At 46.7% G+C, this 20335-nt stretch overlaps 1 protein-coding gene across 1 annotated transcript in view; it reads left to right on the top strand.

Annotated features, from left to right (window-relative positions):
• The first annotated feature begins 906 nt into the window (after positions 1 to 906).
• SLC20A2 (solute carrier family 20 member 2) overlaps positions 907 to 20335 on the top strand; it is a 48779-nt gene continuing 29350 nt past the window's right edge. The window contains exons 1-5 of the mRNA XM_007455467.1: positions 907 to 1195; positions 5971 to 6111; positions 7382 to 7467; positions 10385 to 10481; positions 19290 to 19406. Of these exons, the coding sequence (XP_007455529.1) occupies positions 907 to 1195; positions 5971 to 6111; positions 7382 to 7467; positions 10385 to 10481; positions 19290 to 19406 (730 nt within the window). The remainder of the gene's footprint in view (positions 1196 to 5970; positions 6112 to 7381; positions 7468 to 10384; positions 10482 to 19289; positions 19407 to 20335) is intronic.

The following is a 20335-nucleotide window of genomic DNA, read 5'->3' on the forward strand; positions in this document are numbered from 1 at the left end:
CATGGTCAGGCCTCTGACTGTTCCCCGAGCGAGGTGGGAAACAGGGCGTAGTGACCTGATCTGCTTCTTGCTCTGGCAGGGTCGCTTCGCTCCAGCTTCCCTGTCCCCCGGGAGCCCCTTCAGTTCCCACCCTGTCACCTTTTGAAGGAGTCGCTTCGTGTCTGACCCAGGCCTGCCGAGCTCAGGGTGTGCAAATGGTCAGGTAGACAGTTGCCACACCCCACGGTGTCACAGCCACATCGAGTCATCCTGCTCCAAGAAATTAGGCGCGGTCCACGTATTTGAAAAACTCGGTAACTCTGAATTTCTCATTCCCTTGTCTTTTGCTCCTCCAAGACAATTTTTTCTTTCTAAAATAAAGACCACATATATTTTTCAAATTGCATAAAAATGTATCCTATTAAGACTTCCTATCTGTGATCATAAAGCAGCTTCACCCTGTGACGTTCTAGAATCAGCTTTTCTGGGGGTGTGCTGGGCAGTTAGCCTGATTATAATCTTCCTTGCATTGCTTTATGGTCAGATCTGCCACATGCCAGCGTGAGATCCTATCAGCAGTTTCCAAACATTTCTTTCTGAAAGAACAAACTGTTGTCACCTGTTCCTCAGGGTAATTGATCTCTTTTGTCTTCTTCCTGTTACAGAGGGAGACCTCACAGCTTCCCCAGACTGGGAAGGAAAATATGGAATGTGTTTTACCGCTGACTGAACACAACCCAATGAACTGTCCTGACAGTAGTTTGAAAACCAGCAGTTAGCAGTTTGTGCAGCTCCAGCATCATCCGGCACTTTCCAGAGCAGACTCATTGTTTACGAGAACTCTCGGCCTGACGACGTTTGAACCTCAAGCTCGGTGGCTTTCAAATACTTCTGCAGAAGAAAAGTACCCAGAACCCCCTTTCCAAAATGGCCACAGATGAGTATCTGTGGATGGTCATCTTGGGTTTTTTCATAGCTTTTATCTTGGCATTTTCCGTGGGTGCCAATGATGTTGCCAATTCGTTTGGTACCGCCGTGGGCTCGGGCGTGGTGACCCTGAGGCAGGCCTGCATCCTGGCTTCAATCTTTGAAACCACTGGTTCGGTGTTACTGGGGGCCAAAGTCGGAGAGACCATCCGGAAAGGCATCATTGACGTGAACCTGTACAACCACACTGTGGAGACGCTCATGGCCGGGGAGGTCAGTGCCATGGTCGGTAAGTAGCCTCGTCTTTCCACCTGTGGGAATGTGTCCACTGACCCATTTCTCATTTGTCATATCCATAAATGAGATTTTTGTTTTAACTTTTCAAAAACTGGTTTGATGGTTCTTTTTTTTTTTTTTATTATTGAAGCCCAGTTGATTTACGATGTTGTGTTAGTTTCAGGTGTACAGCAAAGTGATTCAGCCATATATATATGTATGTATACTTTTTCAGATTTCCCATTTACTATACCTTATTTGTGCTTTCTGTGTTTTAATTCAGTTATGATTTTGGTCAGTGTTCAAATATCAAGCAACCATTTCTTTCCTTGAATGTATGGCAGACTTGCTTGTCCAAATAGATTTTGGTTAAGTCAGTGCTTTTCATAAAGTCCAGAAAAAGATATTTGTAGCATAGCTCTTTGTCATTTTCAAGCTGTTTGAAAGTTATTAAAGAAAGAACACGTCTAAGTGGATGTGTTTGAGAGGTTTACTTAGGTTTATTTATGAACCTTGAAGGTTCACTTCTATTTTTTCATAGACTTTTCATCAGTTAGGAAGTAATGTTTTGAAAACTTGGTTGCCCCAAAACACTATTTATTAGCTTAACTTCTGTATTCTCCATTGAAGTTTTAAAGCAGTTACCAGTTGACTCTTAAGTGACTGTGTTTTCAAGAAATTCTGGTCTTCTCTGTCATTTGTCTTCCTTTTGTTAGTGTTTGTTTGGATTTTCTGATTCCACCCCTGGGGGCTCCATCTAGTATGCTTGTTTTCTTGTTTGTTTTTTGTTTGTTTGTTTGTTTTTGTGGTACGCGGGCCTCTCACTGTTGTGGAGCACAGGCTCCGACGCACAGGCTCAGCGGCCATGGCTCACGGGCCCAGCCGCTCCGCGGCATGTGGGATCTTCCCGGACCGGGGCACGAACCCGTGTCCCCTGCATCGGCAGGTGGACTCTCAACCACTGCGCCACCAGGGAAGCCCCCCACTGCGCCATCAGGGAAGCCCTAGTACACTTGTTTTGTTTTCCACCGGAAGATCACTTGTATGTCACCTGTTTGCAGTAGGACCTTTTATTGGTGGTGTCGGGCGTGTGGTTCCTCCCCTGCCCGAGGCGACTCCACACTGGCAGCACCGTGGGCGCTGCCCTCGCTGAGCTGGAAGATTCGGGCAGCAGGACCTTAGGTGCAGCCGACAGGCTCCTCCTCTGCTTGCCTCTAGGTGGAGGTGATGCACAGCAGATGGCGTGTCTACACGGGTAGTGGGGGAGAGGGGGGAGAGGGGGAGAGGGGAGTCCTGCCACCTTCTGCTTTCAACAGGGCACATGCTTTTGTGGGGAGAGCTCTGCACCGGGAGGCCGGATGCTGGTGGACCAAGAACACGGCTACATCCCATGGATCCCCAGGGGTTTACCACCCCCAGCACTTCTTAAGCCCCCAGAATGTGCAGGTCATTTTCCAGGTTTAAAATGGCCCATCATCTTTTCTTCACAGCAGGTTAGTTTGAGAAGTAGAATAGTTGAGGCCTTTGATTGGAAGATGGATGTCCTCAGTAAGGAATTAAATACTACTAACGCACAGTAAGCTGGTCATACGTGCTGAGGAGTTCCTCTTTGTCAGCTGCACGTGTTGTGTGAAAGATGTAAGGCTCATGATTACTTTAATTCATCATTATTTTTAAGAATTAAAAATCTTTTACTACAACAGCTACTGTAATGATTGAATTTTCACCTTCACTGAACACGTACGTCTCATCACAGTCCGGTATAATTGACGTTTCCCTGACAGTTTGACAGTTGTTTGTCAAATTCACCCTCCATAGTCATGATCAATATCTAAGACATAATCATATCAAGAGGAAATTAAGATTTTGCCAGCCGGTATGATGCGGACAAGATATATTGAAAGTAGAGGAGAAATAAAGAAAAACACTGCTGAAGTTCAATCTTTTTTTTTTTAATTTTATAATTGGAGTGTAGTTGATTTACAATGTTGTGTTACCTTCAGGTGTACAGTGAGTCAGTTACACATATACATATATCGGCTCTTTTTATAGATTCTTTGCCCATTTAGGTCATTACAGAGTATTGAGTAGAGTTCCCTGTGCTGTACAGCGATGAAGTTCAGTCTTAACAGAGGTTCCTCCTTGAGTTGGATGTGAGCCCTTTGGGGAGTGGTGGTGCTTATTGAGGAGGCTGGTTTGTGAGGCTGCCCCAGGGCCCTGGGTGGACGGAGGGCCTGCGGGCTGAGCTCCACGTCACCACTAACTTGCCGTGTAGACAGCATAAGTTGTCCAGTTTTGGGGTTTTCCCACCCCTGGCCTTGGTCTCTACACTCAAAGAATGAAGGATACTTACCTCCACTAGAATTTAGGTCAACCAAAGCATTTGGGGATTTTTGCTTGAATAACTTGATTTTGTTTGCTTTGGTGCCTTTTTTTTTTTTTTTTTTTTTTGGTGTGTGGTTAGAAGAATCTCAAAGCCTATTTTGTGAGGAATTGGTGAGAGTTACCTAGACTTTTAAAATTGGGTTCCTTGTACATGGGAACTGGGGAATTTTAGAATGGTGGTATAATCATGATTGGCCCAAACCAAGATGATTCTGTTCAGATGCCTGAGTTCTCCCAATCTTCCTCTTTTAAAGTCAACATCCCTTTCTTTGTCCCTTTTCTCCCCATCTCTTTATTTTTTTTTCTCTTTTTTCTTTATCATCTTCACCCCAAGCCCATGGGTCTCTGTGCTTGCTGGTAAAGTCGGGTAGTGTTAAGTTGATTGGGTAGGAGAAATTGTTCATGCCAGCCACACTTCCTGAACAAGGCACCTCCGGGGACTCTAGCTCAGCCCTAAAGCAATGGTCGATCCAATTAGTACGAAACCGCCAGTGTTTCCCAAAATCCACTGAGAATTCAGAACACGCCATCTTTTCGTGGAAATACCCACGACAGCACGACCGAGCCATCTCCTGGGACCACCCTAGGAAGTGCTGAGTCCTCTTTGCCTCCGCGTAACCTGTACCTTCTCTGCCGTTCTTTCATCCTGCAGGAGCCTGTGGCCTCAGACACCCATCTTAACCTCCACTTTCCCCAGGTTTTGTCTGGCAGCCTCATCCTGTGCTTAATCCCCTCCTTCATTGCAGGACATCATTATCTTAGGTTAAACTCTCCCTTTTTCCCGCTGTTTTTCTTCACATTAATGTAATCCCATTCACCTCCAGGAATTCCCAAGGTAAGGAGGGCCTCTGGCCCACTCTCACCTTGCAAGAGTCCCCTGCTCCCAGCGCCCACTCCCGCTTCCTCCCTCTCTCAGGCAGCCCTGTTCCCCTGCCTTTCCTTACAAACTCTCCTGTTATAAAGTCAGCCAGAGAGAAGAGAGTGGCTTTCAGGATTGAAAACCTCATGGTCTGAATTCACGTGGGTGAGTTTATCCCATTCTCTTAACATCACTAGGGTATTTTACTTTTTGTAAGAATATTTGCTTTTTAAGTTCTGGTTCTGTGGTGTGAAACACGCTCCAAAGTCTGGCTTTATTTTTAAAACAACTAGTCCCTGAGGAGCCCAGGGCTTAGATGTCTGGGCTTGCAGGACTGCCTGCAGGGGAGCCTGGTTGCTGCCATCAAGCCTGTCACCGGTTTGGCAGCCCAAGGCTGGCCCTCCTCCTCCCAGCACACGTTTCAGGGGGTAGGTTCGGGGTCACGGCCCGCTGCGGCACAAAGGTCAGCCTGCCTGGCACTCCCAGAGCAGCTGTCAGCCTTGCTCCGCAAATGGGGACCTGCACGACCTCTCACGAGCCTCTGTGACGCAGATGTTTTTGGAGAAAATGCCAGGGGTCTGTTTAAAAGTGCTGCTACCAAGCAGCCAGATTTCCAGAGTTAACACTTGGGATTAATGCCGTGCCCTGCTTATCAGCCAGGCCCTTTGTCCCCTGCAGCCCTGTGTGAGCTTTTCAACAGCTGTTTCCGAAAGTGACCTCTCCCCAGCCAATGCTTTTAATACTCCCTGCAAAACTTGATCTGCTTATGAAAATATCTGAAGTGAACTGTAGCCTGGAAGAACACGAAGCCTAGAAAAGTGTGGCAAAATTGAGGTAAAAGGACACAAAGCCCAAACCCAGGGATCCTCTTAATTCCTGAGAATTAGAAGGCCTGGAGGGAGCATGCAAAAAAACAGGCCCAGCCGCCTGGGCAGGGGCTGAGGGTAGATGCCCAGTGTGGGGTTAAATATCATAGTTACTTAGTTATATTCGACGTGACATTATATTGGCTTCAGGTGTACAGCATTGTGATTTGATGTTTGTATTTTATACTCTCTCTTGTACTGACTAATGTACATAGGCGGTATCTGGCCTCCTCATGATGTGACCGAACGGCATAACTACAGCAGAATCTTCTCCAATACGCAGCCTTTCCTGTTTCTCCATGTTCATTAGTCCTCGGTCTCCTGCTTGGTCCTGGCCACACTTCACATCAGAACTCACCACATCACCAGCACCCTCGCTTAACCATGACAAAGGCAACTAGGAACTGACATCACGGGGCTTTTCTTTAAATACTTTCAAGTACTTTCCTTTGAATAAGTCAGCATTATCCCTTCAGTGTTGAAGAATGTTCCTTTGGCTGAAGTTATTTGAGTGGTTTCTCTCAGGGCTTTGTAAAGAAACAATCCGGAGACAATTAACCCCAGGGAGGCATTGGGAAGGAGAACGGTAATTTGGCTTTCTTCCATCTATGGCTGTTTGAGACATCCAGCTGTATATCTGACTTTTTTCTGTCTTTGTTTTTTATCTTCAACCCGCAGGCTCCGCCGTCTGGCAGCTCATTGCATCCTTCCTCAGGCTCCCGATCTCGGGGACTCACTGCATTGTCGGGGCCACCATTGGATTCTCCCTCGTCGCAATCGGTACAAAAGGTGTGCAGTGGATGGAGCTGGTCAAGATTGGTAATTGCCATTTTCTTTCACTTAGAAGCAGGAAAGTTTGCATTTTCTAGAGTAAGGGTTATTAAAAGTCACCGTTATACTTTCTTCTTTACGTGTTAACGTTTAGAGGACCTATATGGATAGGTCTATGAACGTTTTCCCTTAACATTTCTGTTAGCAGAGATTGTGAACTGTTATGCAGTTTTTAACTCCAGATGCTCTTTTCAAATGCTACATTGTTATCCAGCTTTGAAAATCAGTATCTGTTGTTCACAGGGCATTTAGAAATTTATCTGGTTGAAATCAGTGTGTAGGCAGAGAAAAACTGGGCCCTGGTCCAGGAGTCCGAGTTCCTGGTGATGGGGAGGCGTGGAAGTGAGCCGAGTGCTACTTGCCCCACTGCATCCAGGAGACCCCTCCGTCTGCCTGGTGCTGCTTCTGGGTTGTGGGCTGCCCAGTGGGGACTGTTAAGAGGGGTTTGACACCCTGCTTCCTGGGTCTGACTTTTTCAGTAAGGGGGAAGCCCTTTCAGCCCCATAAGTACCAACACGCCCATTGTGAAAAACACTCTCTCTCGCCCATCTCCATCCTTTTATGAATCATAGTGGCCTTAGGAGCCCTAGAATAAGCGGATCCCTGAACTGCAAGCAGGACACAGATTGCCAGGGAACTCTGCTGACCCCAGGAAACTCACCTGACATCCCAGGAAGCTCACCCGAGGTCCCAGGCTTCTAGAACAGTGGTGCTTGATTCTGGCTGCACTTTCGAATTACCTGGGAGAGCGATTTAAAGATATCAGTGCCCAGACCCCATTTCAAACCTTTTAAATCAGAATTCTGTGGGTGGACCCAGAACGTAACTAGTTTTTGAAAACCCTGCAGATGTTTCCAGTGTGCAGCCAGAGGCTACAGGGTGACAGTACCAGGCTGGCCTTGGAAATTGAAAGGGAAGGTGATCCCCTTTTCAGTGGCCCTTACAGCTGGCACAGGGACGGGGCTGCATGAGGGGCAGGCAGAAGGGGCTCAGTGGGAATCAAAGGAACCGTCATCGGAGGCCGGAGCTGGGAGGTGGTGTGTGTGCTGTGGTCTGGGGTGTGTGTGTGAGGACGGTGACCCCTGTGTGGGGGTCAGTCTGCCAAGGCAGTGGGTTTGTTGGGTTCTGAGTTAAGGTGAACAATTCCAGGAATGTTTACTAATGTATGTACTATATGTTGGTTATCACTGTATTATATAAATAGGACCTGAATTATGTAGAATTTTAACATTCATTAGATTTTCTTTTAATTATTCAGTTGCTTCTTGGTTTATATCTCCGCTGTTGTCTGGTTTCATGTCTGGCGTGCTGTTTGTACTGATCAGAATGTTCATCTTAAAAAAGGTAAGTGAGGCTATCATTTTTTTAATTAAGTTTTAGACCTAATTTTGGTTCTACTCAATAGAAATTAATAGTGAGAGGGGTCAGAGGAATAATTGTTAAGGCACAGCCCCCTGAAGTTGGAATTAGACATTATTCTAAAGTAGGTGAGAAGAGGTGGGTAGAGTACCCAGGGGCTCCCCCAGAACCAGCACTGGACATGAGGTGTCTTGCCATATGACTTAGTTCATTGGTCAGCATTCTTGGGCACTGTGCTCACACCTCAAAAAAGGAAAGATAATTATTTTGTGGACAGTAAACAGAATAGAGGAAGATAGTGTTATGATTTTGAAATGAACTAGCACTAAAAACAGCTGGAGAATTTCTTTACCCAAATGTAAGATGTTTTCTGTTTTTTAATGGAGAAAGGAAGCTTCAGACACTGGTTTTCTTCCTATCCTTGAGGATAGGATAAAAAGAAGGAAATAACACCTACGGGGGCGGGGGGGTGTGTGGGTACATTTTTATCAAAAGTAAAATGAGATGAAAATGGAAGCTTACTGAGATCAGTATTCTCTGCAAGAAACAAAAAAAACCTTGGTGACGTTTCGATTTGCCCGTCAAGGGGCTGTTGTGTTTCATAAGCCCCGCTGCTTGCCTTTGGCTGCTCCGCACACGCGAGCACATCGGGACACGCCTGCCTTCAGCCGTCTCCTTGCTTGAAGACACAGCTCTTCTTCTAGGCGGGCTCAGTCTCTTGGATGGTCACAAACTCACCAGCCCTTCTCCGGGGTCCAGCTGTCCTAGGACCCAGTAACATCTTGGAAGGTGCCACCCACTCTTGCCCCCCCTGCACCCCCGTCATCTGCCCCCCGCCCGGAGTCACTTCCCAGGTTCTCCTGCCCCAGCCTCCGCTTGGGTACGTGCTCTGTATCCCCACACGCTCACTGCCTTCTTATCATTGCACTCGTGTCGTGCAGCGATTTATCTCCTGCTTGGCCCCCTGTTCGCTATTTGACTGTAACATCTGTAAGAGTAGAAACCGTGACTGTCTCTTCGCGTGCGTAGACGGCGCCCAGCACTGCTTAGCCCTTCAGAGACGCTGGTTGAACATCTGTTAAGAGAGAGGGATGGCTGCTTGGATGGGGCCAGGTGATGCGTGCAGGGAAGGAAGGAAAGGAGGGAGGGAGGGAGGGATCGAGGCAGGAGGAGGAAAGGAGCCGGGTCTCAATAAGACAGCTGCCATTTGCGTTGTAAGAATAGGTTATTTGGGGCTTCCCTGGTGGCGCAGTGGTTGAGAGTCCACCTGCCAATGCAGGGGACACAGGTTCGTGCCCCGGTCTGGGAGGATCCCACATGCCGCGGAGCGGCTGGGCCCGTGGGCCATGGCCGCTGAGCCTGCGCTTCCGGAGCCTGTACTCCGCAGTGGAAGAGGCCACAACAGTGAGAGGCCTGTGTACCGCAAAAAAAAGAAAAGAATAGGTTATTTGAGAAAACATAAGGTGATTCAGTTACAACATGCAAACTGAAGACTTCACGCCTTCAGGAGTTACTGGTTGGGAGTCTTTCTGTAGCAGCCGTCGTCCCACAGAAAACAGCATTTTGGAAGAGGAGGCAGTAGGCATGTGAGCATCTCAGCGTTTCGTTTTCAGTTCAGCCTGGGTTCCTGTCCCAGGTCCACGGCAGATCGGGAGGTGATGTGCCTCGTCCCAGGCTCCTGCCCGCCCCTTTGTACCTGTTCCTCACCTGCCCTCCTGTGACTGTGGCTGGGGCTCCCATGCGGCTGAATCACCTTCCACCCCAGCTCTCCCTTTCCTGACATCTCACTTCCATTCACCTCAGGCCTCCTGACAAGTGCTAGTGGCCACTTGAGACATTGCAGGCGGGTTCTTGATGAGTTTACAGTTCTGCAAACGTACTTGATTTGCACACGTTTGCATTTGACAGTAGGAACTGTCAACTAGGACCTGTGAGATAGTCTGTACTTATCCTGACTTCTGTAGCTCGCATCAAGGCTTAGGCCTAATTTTCCTTTTATCATGGGTGGGTCATAGACTCATACCAATGTATACGAGTGTCTTACGTGGTCATCAGAAATTAGCCCGTGTTTGAATTATTTAAGCAACACCTACGTGCCAGTTCCGCGTCGAGGAGTTCCCGGTTCATATTTTTGCTTCAAAATTCTCTGTAGATCTAAACCCTCAAACTCTATATTTTTTCTCTGTAAACTCTAAATTTCGAATATTCTCCCAGGTGTGACTTTGCGTAAAACACGTGCAGTACTGTTCTCGCTGAAATATTAGATTTCGGAAGTGTTGTACCAGAAGCCTAAGGTTGTAAAAAAATGTTTTCTTAGACAAAGAACCCACAGTTCTTTTCACTTTTTAATAGTTGAAGGTGAAATGCTCCACCTCGTGAAAGGATTCTGAAAGTCATAGCATGTGGTCCTGTATTTCCTTGCTTTATGTATTTCAACACAGCAAACCCGGATCGTGTCACAGAGTAACATATAATCTAGTAGTAATGCCATGGTGTTGAAGTCATTTGACTTTCTCAGGGCATCCTCAGAGGGTCAGGCCTCAACATATTTGTTGAAAATGGATTTTGGGGCCAATGTGAATGTAGCTAGAATAGTGAGTGCTCCGGGTCAGGGCTTTAGTCCCAGAAGCTGGCCTCACCAACAGCCCTTCTCTGTCCCCACATCTGCCACCACCTCATGTGATCCCAGCGCATTAACGCGTCTGCTGGTCACCATCATGGGCCCTTTGCCACAGCACTCGTGTAGGAGGAGGGTCAGCCCAGGCCAGCCCTGGGTCTGGAGGTGCACACAGCCCGCGGCAGGGACAGGGCTTTCCCGGAACAGGGCTTGTGTCATTTTGCCTATGCTGCCTGCTGATGCCCCTGGAGTCCTGACCTGCCCCCTTATCTCCTTACCCCGCAGGAGGACCCCGTTCCCAACGGCCTCCGGGCGCTTCCCGTGTTCTATGCCGCTACCATCGCGATCAATGTGTTTTCCATCATGTACACAGGAGCCCCAGGTAAGAGCCCCCGGAAGGTCACGGCCAGCAGGTGGTGTCAGAGTCCAGCGGCAGTGGTGGATTTGTTGGCCAACAGTCAGAAACACTACTCACAGTCGTTACTCATTATGGAGCAGTGAAAAGAGTAGGAGATGCCTTTACTTGTTTTAAATACTCAAGAGAGATGTGAAGTACACAGGCAACAGACTTCAGGTTAAAAAAAGAAAATTGAAATCCCCCTTCGGCCTCAGATTCCTGGTGCTGAGTCGCAGAACATGATCGGACAGCCTGAGCCTCCCTGAGCTGGGGGGGCCCCCGGAGGCAGGGGGGAGCTCGCGTAAGCAGTAGGTCACCACCTTGGGACAGTCCGGGGCGGGGCTGTCACGTGGTCCACAGCACAAACATCTAACCCCCCCAGAACTTGTCAGACCTGTGAGAGCCCTGCCGTTCTGGTTCTGCGTTTCAGATACTGGAACCAGTGATGACTTTCTTTTCCGAATTGCTCCTTTTCTTCCCATTTCGATGTCCTTTGTTCTTTCTTTACAAGGGTTTGGGCTTTGGGGTGGAGCAGGGTTAAAAGTTCCTTTCTTTTAAGTTTTCAGTGTGTAAAGAAGAACTTACGTACAGTACTGTCATTTGCATAACATTCCCGTGCGGAGGAGGTGGTTAACTGTTCTTTCTCACTCACCATTTCCATGCGTATCTTGGTAGAGAGGGTCCCCCATTCCCCTCTGTGAGATGTGCCTCTTACAGCTAGATCCTGAACACGTCCATTGCTGTGGGATGGCCAGAGTCAGCAGAGATGTTTGTGTGTGTCGTTTTCCTTCTTGTTAATGTCCTTTAAGGATTAAGATTCAGTTACGGGCCATATTTGATTAAAACCTCCCTCTCTCTGTTCAGAAGATAAAGTTTCTGCTAAATGGTGTGTCGTATTACAGTTGAAAGCGCCCTCTTCCCAAACGGGGGAAATCCTTATTCATTTCTCCAACCAGGTTTTCTCAAGGCAGTTTTTCTCGGATTGTATAGCCATACCTAATTCTATGTTTGTGTACTGGGCTTTCAGACTTTGGGTGAAGGGAGGGGGCGTGAAGCACCACAGCGGCTCTAAGTAATCTGAAAAGCACAAGGCCGAACGTCATGGTGAGCTGGAGGGAGATGAAACCCTAGCCTCAGATGACAGTGGCCTGACAGCCCTTTGGGCTTGATGAAGTGTGTTTGTCACAGACTGTTTTCATGATCCATAACAAAAAAACAGAGGCAGAGGAAAAGCAATTGCATACCATGAAGTTGAAATTCACCCCACCCCAAGTCTGTGAATCTCACGAAGCTTCCATGTGGTGCTGGGCGGGTCCCGGAGCGCCAGGTGGGAAGTCAGCTGTAGCAGAGAGATGTCTTGTCCACCTGAGCCCTTGTTCTTAGTTCTGTGCAGGCTCTCAGAGCCCAGGGTAACGGAACAAAAAGCCTTCCAACCATCAATAGCCAGACACCTCCCGGGCTAGTGATTTAAGAGATTAAACAAATGAAGGCCGGGGTGTGAGTCCTGGATGTGGGAATTGGTGTAAATGACGACCATTTAGTTCTGTTTCTGCATTTTTTTTTTTTCTAGCCTCTATTCTTCTTGCTCCCTGGTTCTCGGTCTGAATGTCAGAAGACCACAACTGTATGATTTTTATTAAAATTTGACTTTTCCCATACTTACCTATTTTTTCCATCACTTGTTTTTCTCATCTTTTGCTGCAGTTTTATTGGAAATTTGCTAGAAGAATCAGATTACTAAGGGACTAAATTCTAGAGAAGGGCTTCCCTGGTGGCGCAGTGGTTGAGAGTCCGCCTGCTGATGCAGGGGACACGGGTTCGTGCCCCGGTCCGGGAAGATCCCACATGCTGCGGAGTGGCTGGGCCCGTGAGCCATGGCCGCTGAGCCTGTGCGTCCGGAGCCTGTGCTCCACAACGGGAGAGGCCACAACGGTGAGAGGCCCGCGTACCGCAAAAAAAAAAAAAATTCTAGAGAAAATGAAACTAGATAATGGATGAGGCAACTAAGGATAATATAAATATTTCATAGAGAAGTTGTGAAAAATAAATAGTAAATGCTTTTACTGAGCTGAGTTTTACACGAATTAATCCCTTATGTCCTCTGAACTCCACTGGGAAATTGGTAATATTGCTAACGCCCCCTGACAGGTGGGCAGCAGGCACAGTGATGCTGACCGAGTGCCCAAGGTCATAAACTAGTCAGGTGCAGAAGCAGACATTAAGTGGGCAGCCTGGTCCCGAGCCCCAGTTATATGACATTCTTCTGACACACGATGGGGCAGGGGTAAGACACGCAGTATCTAGTGCCTGGTACCTAATGTCACTGTTAATGATGATCAGAATATGCTCAGTCAGAAAAGGACTTTGCTAATTTCTTGGCTCCTGGGGAGTGTTTATGGGATATTCAATAGGTGAGTCTAAATCCTATTTTTATTTAAATGTCTAAGGTTAAGACTAGACATTAATTCCATCCTATGGTCATCTGTAGCTGTGGCGTCATAGTTGGGGATAGGGTTGGGCTGGGAAGAATCACTTCCCCAGTGACTCGGTCCTCTGCCCCTTTTAGAATTTGCCTGCCTTTCTGCCTGTTGGAATTTATTCTTGCTAGTCCTTTTCTTTCTTAGAACGCTTCCATTCAACACATAGGCCCCAGAGATAAAAGGAAAGAATGAAAAGTTTGCTAACAAAAAAGAGTGGCAGCATTCACCTTACCCCGTTTCAACTTTCAGAGATTCTGATAAGTAGCCTTTTTCTAGATGGACGTGAATTCAGTGGGGACCCACGGGCTGTTGAGTTACAGGGTTCTGGTTTGACTTCCTCTGTTCCTCCTCTCTAAGTTATTTTGAAGTTGTTTATATCTTGAGCCTAGCTTGATTTGTTTTACTTTGTGTTTGACATGACTTTTCTCAAAAGTCATCCTTCAGAAACTGAGTTGCACTTTAAAAAATTGTCTTTGCATTTTTGTCCTTTAAAAAATAATTTGCAAGCAGCAAAAATAACTTGAGGAAAATAAAGTACTCACTTGGGTTGGCTTAGATAGAAGCCTGAAGTTTATTTTTAAGGAAAGTCTTCAGCTGTACAGGACCTGTTTTTTGTTTAGCATTTCAAGAACAAACACTGAGGTTCATGGCACATGGCTTTGAGGCGTCAGAGCAGATCAGCTAATGAAGCTTTCTAAGTCAAAGTGTGGTCCCTAGACCGGCAGCATCAGCGTCACATGGACACTTGTCAAAAATGCAGATTCTCAGGCTCAGCCCTAGACCCGATGAACCAGAAATGCAGACCAGCAGTCTGTGTTTACCAGGGAGACCCTGGGTGATCGGATGCGTGTGCATTTAGAGGACCCCTGCCCTAACCACCCCTTTATCATAACCTTTTACCGTAAACGCTGCTGTCTTATCACGGTTCTCATGTAAGGGGTGCTCTTCAAAAGCTCTAGTTAGGAACCTTTGCTCACTCCTTACTAGCAGATGAATTCTCAGACTTAACCAGGCCTGGTTTCTGGCTTCCCCAGAGTGGTCTGCACCTGAGATGGGGCTGCCTCCCCCTCCCCCTCCTCCTCCCTCCCCTCCCCCGTCTCCATCTCCTCCTCCAGTGGCAGCTCTTGTGGTCCAGCCCCCCCGAGGGAACCAGAGCATCAGCCACCCCTCAGGTCCCCACTGACTCGGGAGAAGGAGCTTTGTTCCCAGAGGACCTCTGTGTTCCGTGTTAGCTGTAGAGAATGTTCTGGGCTGTAGAGAAGCTGTGCATTGGAGCTTCAGTGATTCCCAGCCCAGGGCCCTGGGTGGGGAAGGCCTGGGCTGAGAAGATTCTCCAGTATCACTGAGAGCTTGATTCAGAACAGAGTGATTTAAACTTACTTCCTTCTCAGAATTATTATAAATGAACCCTGGTTTGAGAAAGCTGGTACCATATGCATTAAAAAAAAAATCCCAACTATAGGACAAATTAGGAAATAGCATTTTTGAATTTCAAAACAATGCTTCATTTTCTTTCTTTCTTTTTTTTTTTTTTTTTTTTTTTTTTTTTTTTTTTGTTGTGGCCTCTCCCGTGGCGGAGCACAGGCTCCGGCCGCGCAGGCTCAGCGGCCGGGGCTCCGGGGCCCAGCCGCTCCACGGCATGTGGGATCTTCCCGGACCGGGGCACGAACCCGTGTCCCCTGCAACGGCAGGCAGACTCTCAACCACTGCGCCACCAGGAAAGCCCAATGCTTCATTTTCTTAAAGTTACCCCAGGATTCCTTTCACATAGGGAGCTTCTCTAATGCTTGAGCGTGTTGATCTAAAACAAAACAAAAACTAGAAACTGCATTTATCAGGGAAGGGAGGACTAGTAAAAAGCAATTCTACAAATGAGGCAGACATGTGTCTGTGTGCGCGTGTTACTGTGGAAAGATGTCCATAATATATTGTTATGTGAGAAATGAAGGCACAGAAGAATATATACAGTGTGATTTACATCTATTAAATTTAAGGAAAAGAAAAAAAATTCTCACAAACACTCTGCACCATATGTTTATGTCTAGAAAATGCCTGAAAAGATACACACCAAATAGTTAACAGTGTTACTCTGGGAAGTGGGTTCAAGAAGGATGGACGACGAGGAATTTCCACAGTTGTACGTGATACGGTTTTATACAGCTGATATTTTTGCTGGTATTTTTATTTTTAAAACAATTTTTATTTTATATTGAAATCTAGTTGATTTACAATGCTATGCTAGTTTCAGGTGTTCAGCAAAGTGATTCAGTTATACATATATATATCTATTCTTTTTCAGATTCTTTTGCCATATATGTTATTACAGAGTATTGAGTAGAGTTCCCTGTGCTATAGAGTAGGTCCTTGATGATTATCTATGGGTGATATTTTTATAACCATATATTATTTATAAAATTAAACCCGAGAGAGAGAGAAGAGAGGGTGCAGGAGAGGCTGATGAGTAGTGTAAGGGAACTAATGTGGGCTAAAAAGCCTTACTTGTTTTATAGAAGCTTAATTTATTTTATTAGATTCTAACAATGATTGTTATATATGAAAATCAAGAGATGTAGCAAAGTAATAATGACTCCAGAAGACTGTGTTTCTAAAAAGTTCTCCGCTTTTCCTCATGTCACTTGGATATCCTGATCTTCGGGGGATTTGGGAGAGAGTTGCAAGGATGCTTGTGGTTAGAGCTAAATCACTATTCATCATATCTTTGCTGTTCAGAAAATGAAAGAGCTTGAGATGAAGGGCCATTTAGGGGCTGGAGTGAGGCCTGGGCTTGCGAGCACCCAGTGTGGGCTCCTGGCAGCTGCTCTTGGCCGCGGGGCCCGGAGCAATTCAAGCCGTGTCCTACTTTGCCTTCCGCGGGGTGACGGCGCCGGGCCTCAGTGCCCTCTGGAGCGTTGTTACCGGAAAACAATGTGAGATCCTCGCAGGAAGGATGATCAGTGCGAAGTATTTTTGTCAAAAATTTTGTTGTGAAAAGGTCAACCTTGAATCTTCAGAAGACAAAAAGTTTTCCCCTGGAGGTACGTTGATTCAAAGGCTTTTCCGTGCTGGATTTTTGCATTTAATTGTTTTTTTATCCATGAAAGTTGATTTTATGTATTTAGTACAGTTTAGAGCTGCATCCCGTAACTGTCAGTCTGCATTTCTTATATGCAGGCTTTAAAAGTAAATCCTGGTGCGCTTTCACACACACACACACACACACACACACACACAAATTCTTTTTTAGGTTCTTTTACTGTAAGGTTTAACCTTATAGGTTATTTCAAAATACTGAGTATAGTTCCCTGTGCTCCACTGTAGACCCTTATTTATATATTGTAGTGTGTATTTGTTAATCCCCAGACTCCTAATTTATCCCCCCACTTTCCCCTTTGTAACCATAAGTTTGTTTTCTGTGCCTGTGAGTCTGTTTCTGTTTTGTATGTACGTCAATCCTGTGAACTTCTGATGCTCTGTTAATTTACTAAATTGGCATAATAACTTGGTAAGACCCAAGTCCTGTCCCCGTTCTGTTCCTCCCTCCTCTCTTACTCACCATGGATGGCTGCCCCCGCTTTCCTGGTTCCTTTGTTGTGCTTCACACCCTTGGTTTTTCCCTTTGTCTCCCACCCCTTCCACCCTCAGTGATATGTGGAGCCCCTGACCTCCCGTCCAGTTCCTGTGACTCAGAGGGTGGCTTCGGACCTTCTTGGCCACTTCCCAGGCCAAACCGACGGCGAAGGTAGTTGTAATGGTAAAGGTTCAAGGGTCAGGTGACATTGTGGCTTATTGTCTAAGAGAAGCATCAGAAGTCGTGTAGCCGGCCTCAGTTCCTCCCTTTTGGATGTGGGTCCTGACACCCTCCAGAACTCACGTGACCTCCGCGGAGAGCGTGGAGTTGGGCCTGGAAGGTGCACGTAGAGCAGCCCTGCCCTGCCTTGTCGTGAGCTCTGCTCGGCAGGGAAGGAAGCAAACGGAGCCTGGGGGCAAAAGTATTCACTCGTTTAAATATTCCCATATCAGCTCCCAAACTGCATCCCCTCCCCAGAGTACCCAGAGCTCGCCTGTCTTAGATCAAGTTAACGCGGTGAAGCCAAAAGTAGCCCAAGTAACAATTTTATCGTCAACGGAACCAGGAACCACCAAGGAAACCATGAAACCTCTTCAAAAGCCAAGTATTTTTAAGCTGTAGTTGGTGTTGATGTTCGTTCATCAGTTTGATGTTGGTAATTAACAGTTACCACTCAGTTAGCAAGAAACAGCTTTGGAGTGGTCTTTTACCACATGTATCAGACACTGGCATGAAGACATAAAGCAGAAGCAGGAAGCCGTGGCCAGTGAGGTCAGCCTGAGTGGTTCTACAAGCAGTTCCAAGCCTCGTATCCGATGACACAGCCGGGGCTGGAGCAGGGCTGCCAGGTGCCTCAGTACAGCCCTCCATGGGGCCATATGCTTTCTGGTGTAATCGGGCGTTTGAGGGTGGAGTGGCCTGACCGCTGAGTGTCTGCTGCCACCAGTGACCCCTCCACTGTACTAAGGCTGGGTGATCTTGGTTTTTTGTTTTTTATATATATATATATGTTAATCCTGACTCCCCATTTAGAGTATTAACTACCTGTTCTCCCTCTTACCATTACCAAAATGTCTAATAATACCTTACCTGAGTAACTGTAAGTTGGTTTGTATGTATAGAGTGGCTAACAGTGTAACTAACAAAGCCTGTATCATTAGAGATTTGTTTAAGAGCAGAGTTTTAAATAGTTCACTCCTTTCAAACTTTGAAAAAAAGTTTAACAATTTACAAAAGTGTGTGCCCATTATAAATTTTCAAACTTAACAGTACAAAAGTATATGTAGTGAGAAGGGAGAGCCCCCTCCAATTTCTCATCACTCCACAGGAGTAACCACTGATTCTTTCCAGAACTTTTTCTGTCTATTCACACATATGGTAGGAGTGTGTGGGGGGGGTTGTTTTCTCTTCTAAACATAAATTGGGTCATGCTACACACACCGTGATCCAGATGGCCTTTCTTACTTAAGTAGATCGCGGGCCTCTTTCCTTATGAGCACGTTTAGACCGACCTCATTTTTACGCTCTGCACCACACTGACTTAACGTTTCCATGGAATGATGCGTGTATAAGTCATCTTGCAAATTCTTCCCATTACAAATAATGCTGTAGTGAGTGTTCCTGTGCCTGTTATCTTTGTGCCTGTGCAAGGGTGCACCTGTGAGCGTGTGTGAGTCACGCCTGTGCGGCCGGCAGAGCTGGGCTCCGGGGCCCACGGGGCTAGGAAGCCTGACGCTTCCCCACCCTCCATACTTTCACTGGCTGATGGAATGGCCGCTTCATGTGCTGGACTGGATAGTAATGAAAAGTTTTTCTATGTTGTAATTCCATGAGTTGACACTTTAAAGAAGAGTTGAGTTTGAAAGTCAGTGTCCTTTTAAAAAAACTTTTCTAAGTTTTTATTTTATTTTAACAGTAGAAAGGGTTGATTTATGCATATGGAGGCCTTCACAGAAAAGACATGGACACGCAAAGCAGCAGTTAGACTTTGGGATTTATATACCATTTTGACAACGGGTGATCCGTTATGGAAAGTGACTAGGAAGTACAGGAGGAAAGAGAATAGAACGGTTATTTTAGCAAGGTCTGTTTGTGCAGACTTATCTTGGTATTGGTGCCTTGTTTCCAGTGGTGAGGGTCACTTTGTTCTTCCTGGAACAAGGAAGGCACGTTTCTCACAAGAAATTTATGCCCTGCTTTCAGGCACTTACGAAGGGGGCAGCAGACTCTTCCTGTGTCTGCTGTTTCTCAATTTAATCTGACATTAAAAAAGGTTTGTGTGTGTGATCTGAGCGTCATGTCCATTTAAAGCCCGGCTGCTGACTATTGAGAAACCAAAGAGGCAGCTGCCCGCCTTGCTGTGCCCGCTGCAGCCCTGGGCTTCGCGCTGCCCGGGGGCAGGGGCGGGGGCACTAGGAGGGAAGACTGACCCTTTGTTACCCCTGTTTGTCCACTCAGGAATTTAGATATTGAGATAATACTGTAAATGGGTTTAATCCCAACTTAATATGCCGTTTGTGCCAAGTTGGTCGATTTTTAATAATTAGGTTACTTACTGATTTAACCACATATTTTCAAAGCTGTGTGTCTTAAACACACAGCTTTGTACCCCTGAAAGCCTAGCACATCTTTTTTGGTTGAGAGTTTTATTAAACACGGAATCCAGGTGATTCGTTTCAGGTTTGGGGAATGGCAGGTATGTGGACGTGATGCCCAACGTTTGAGAAGTATCCCCTTTATCCCCAGTGCTGGGCCTGGTCCTTCCCATATGGGCGATTGTGCTCATCTCCTTCGGGGTCGCGCTGATGTTCGCCCTCTTCGTGTGGCTCTTTGTGTGTCCGTGGATGCGGAGAAAGATAGCAGGTAAGGGCTTTGCTGTTCTTCTGATCTGCAAGAGTGCTCTGACTGCTGAGCCCTCGCTGTCGTCCTCGGTGATCCTGACTGACAGAGGGACACACGCCGAGATCAGGCCAGTCCTTGGCTCGTGGCTCCTGACGGCTTTCTGGCTCAAACTTTTCCTTGGTAACTTGGGACCCAGGTGAGAGTGAGGTCCTAGTTGCCATGGCTAATGGAAGGTAACTGCCTGCTGAGAAACATGAGATTATACAGATCAACACCACAGTCAGGTAGCACTTCCCTCCCTCAAGAGTGGCTAAAGGTAGAAAGACTAGATTACAAGTGTGATAACTGGAATTCTCATATATTTATGGTGAAATAAAAACTGGTACAGCCATGGGGGAAGTTAGTTGAGCAGTTTCCTGTAAGGTTAAGCAAACATTTACCATGTGGCCCATTAATTCTACTCTTAGGTATTTATCCAAGAGAAATAAAAAGACTTGTACACAAATTGGTCAGTCATACTAGGCAAAAAATGGAAACAACCCACATGCTCATTAACAAGCGAATGGATAACCGAATTATGGTCTGTTCATACAATAGAAGACGAATTAGCAGTGAAGAGGAGAAGTGCAGGGAGAAGCCAGACACAAAGGAGTCCATACTGCATGATTCCAGGGGACGGTAATCCACAGCGGGAGAAACCACTGGTTGCTGGAGACTGACTGCAAAGGGGCACAAGGGACAAGAGGGAACTTTAGGGACAGGAGGGGACTTTGCAGGGACAGGAGGGAACTTTGTAGGGACTGGAGGGAAATTTCCAGGGACAGGAGGGAGCTTTGTAGGAACAGGAGGGAACTTTCCAGGGACAGGAGGGAACTCTAGGGACAGGAGGGGACCTCGCAGGGACAGGAGGGAACTTTGTAGGGACTGGAGGGAAATTTCCAGGGACAGGA

This window comes from Lipotes vexillifer, unplaced genomic scaffold (genome assembly GCF_000442215.2).
Source record: "Lipotes vexillifer unplaced genomic scaffold, Lipotes_vexillifer_v1.1 scaffold414, whole genome shotgun sequence".
Taxonomy (NCBI): Eukaryota; Metazoa; Chordata; class Mammalia; order Artiodactyla; family Lipotidae; genus Lipotes; species Lipotes vexillifer.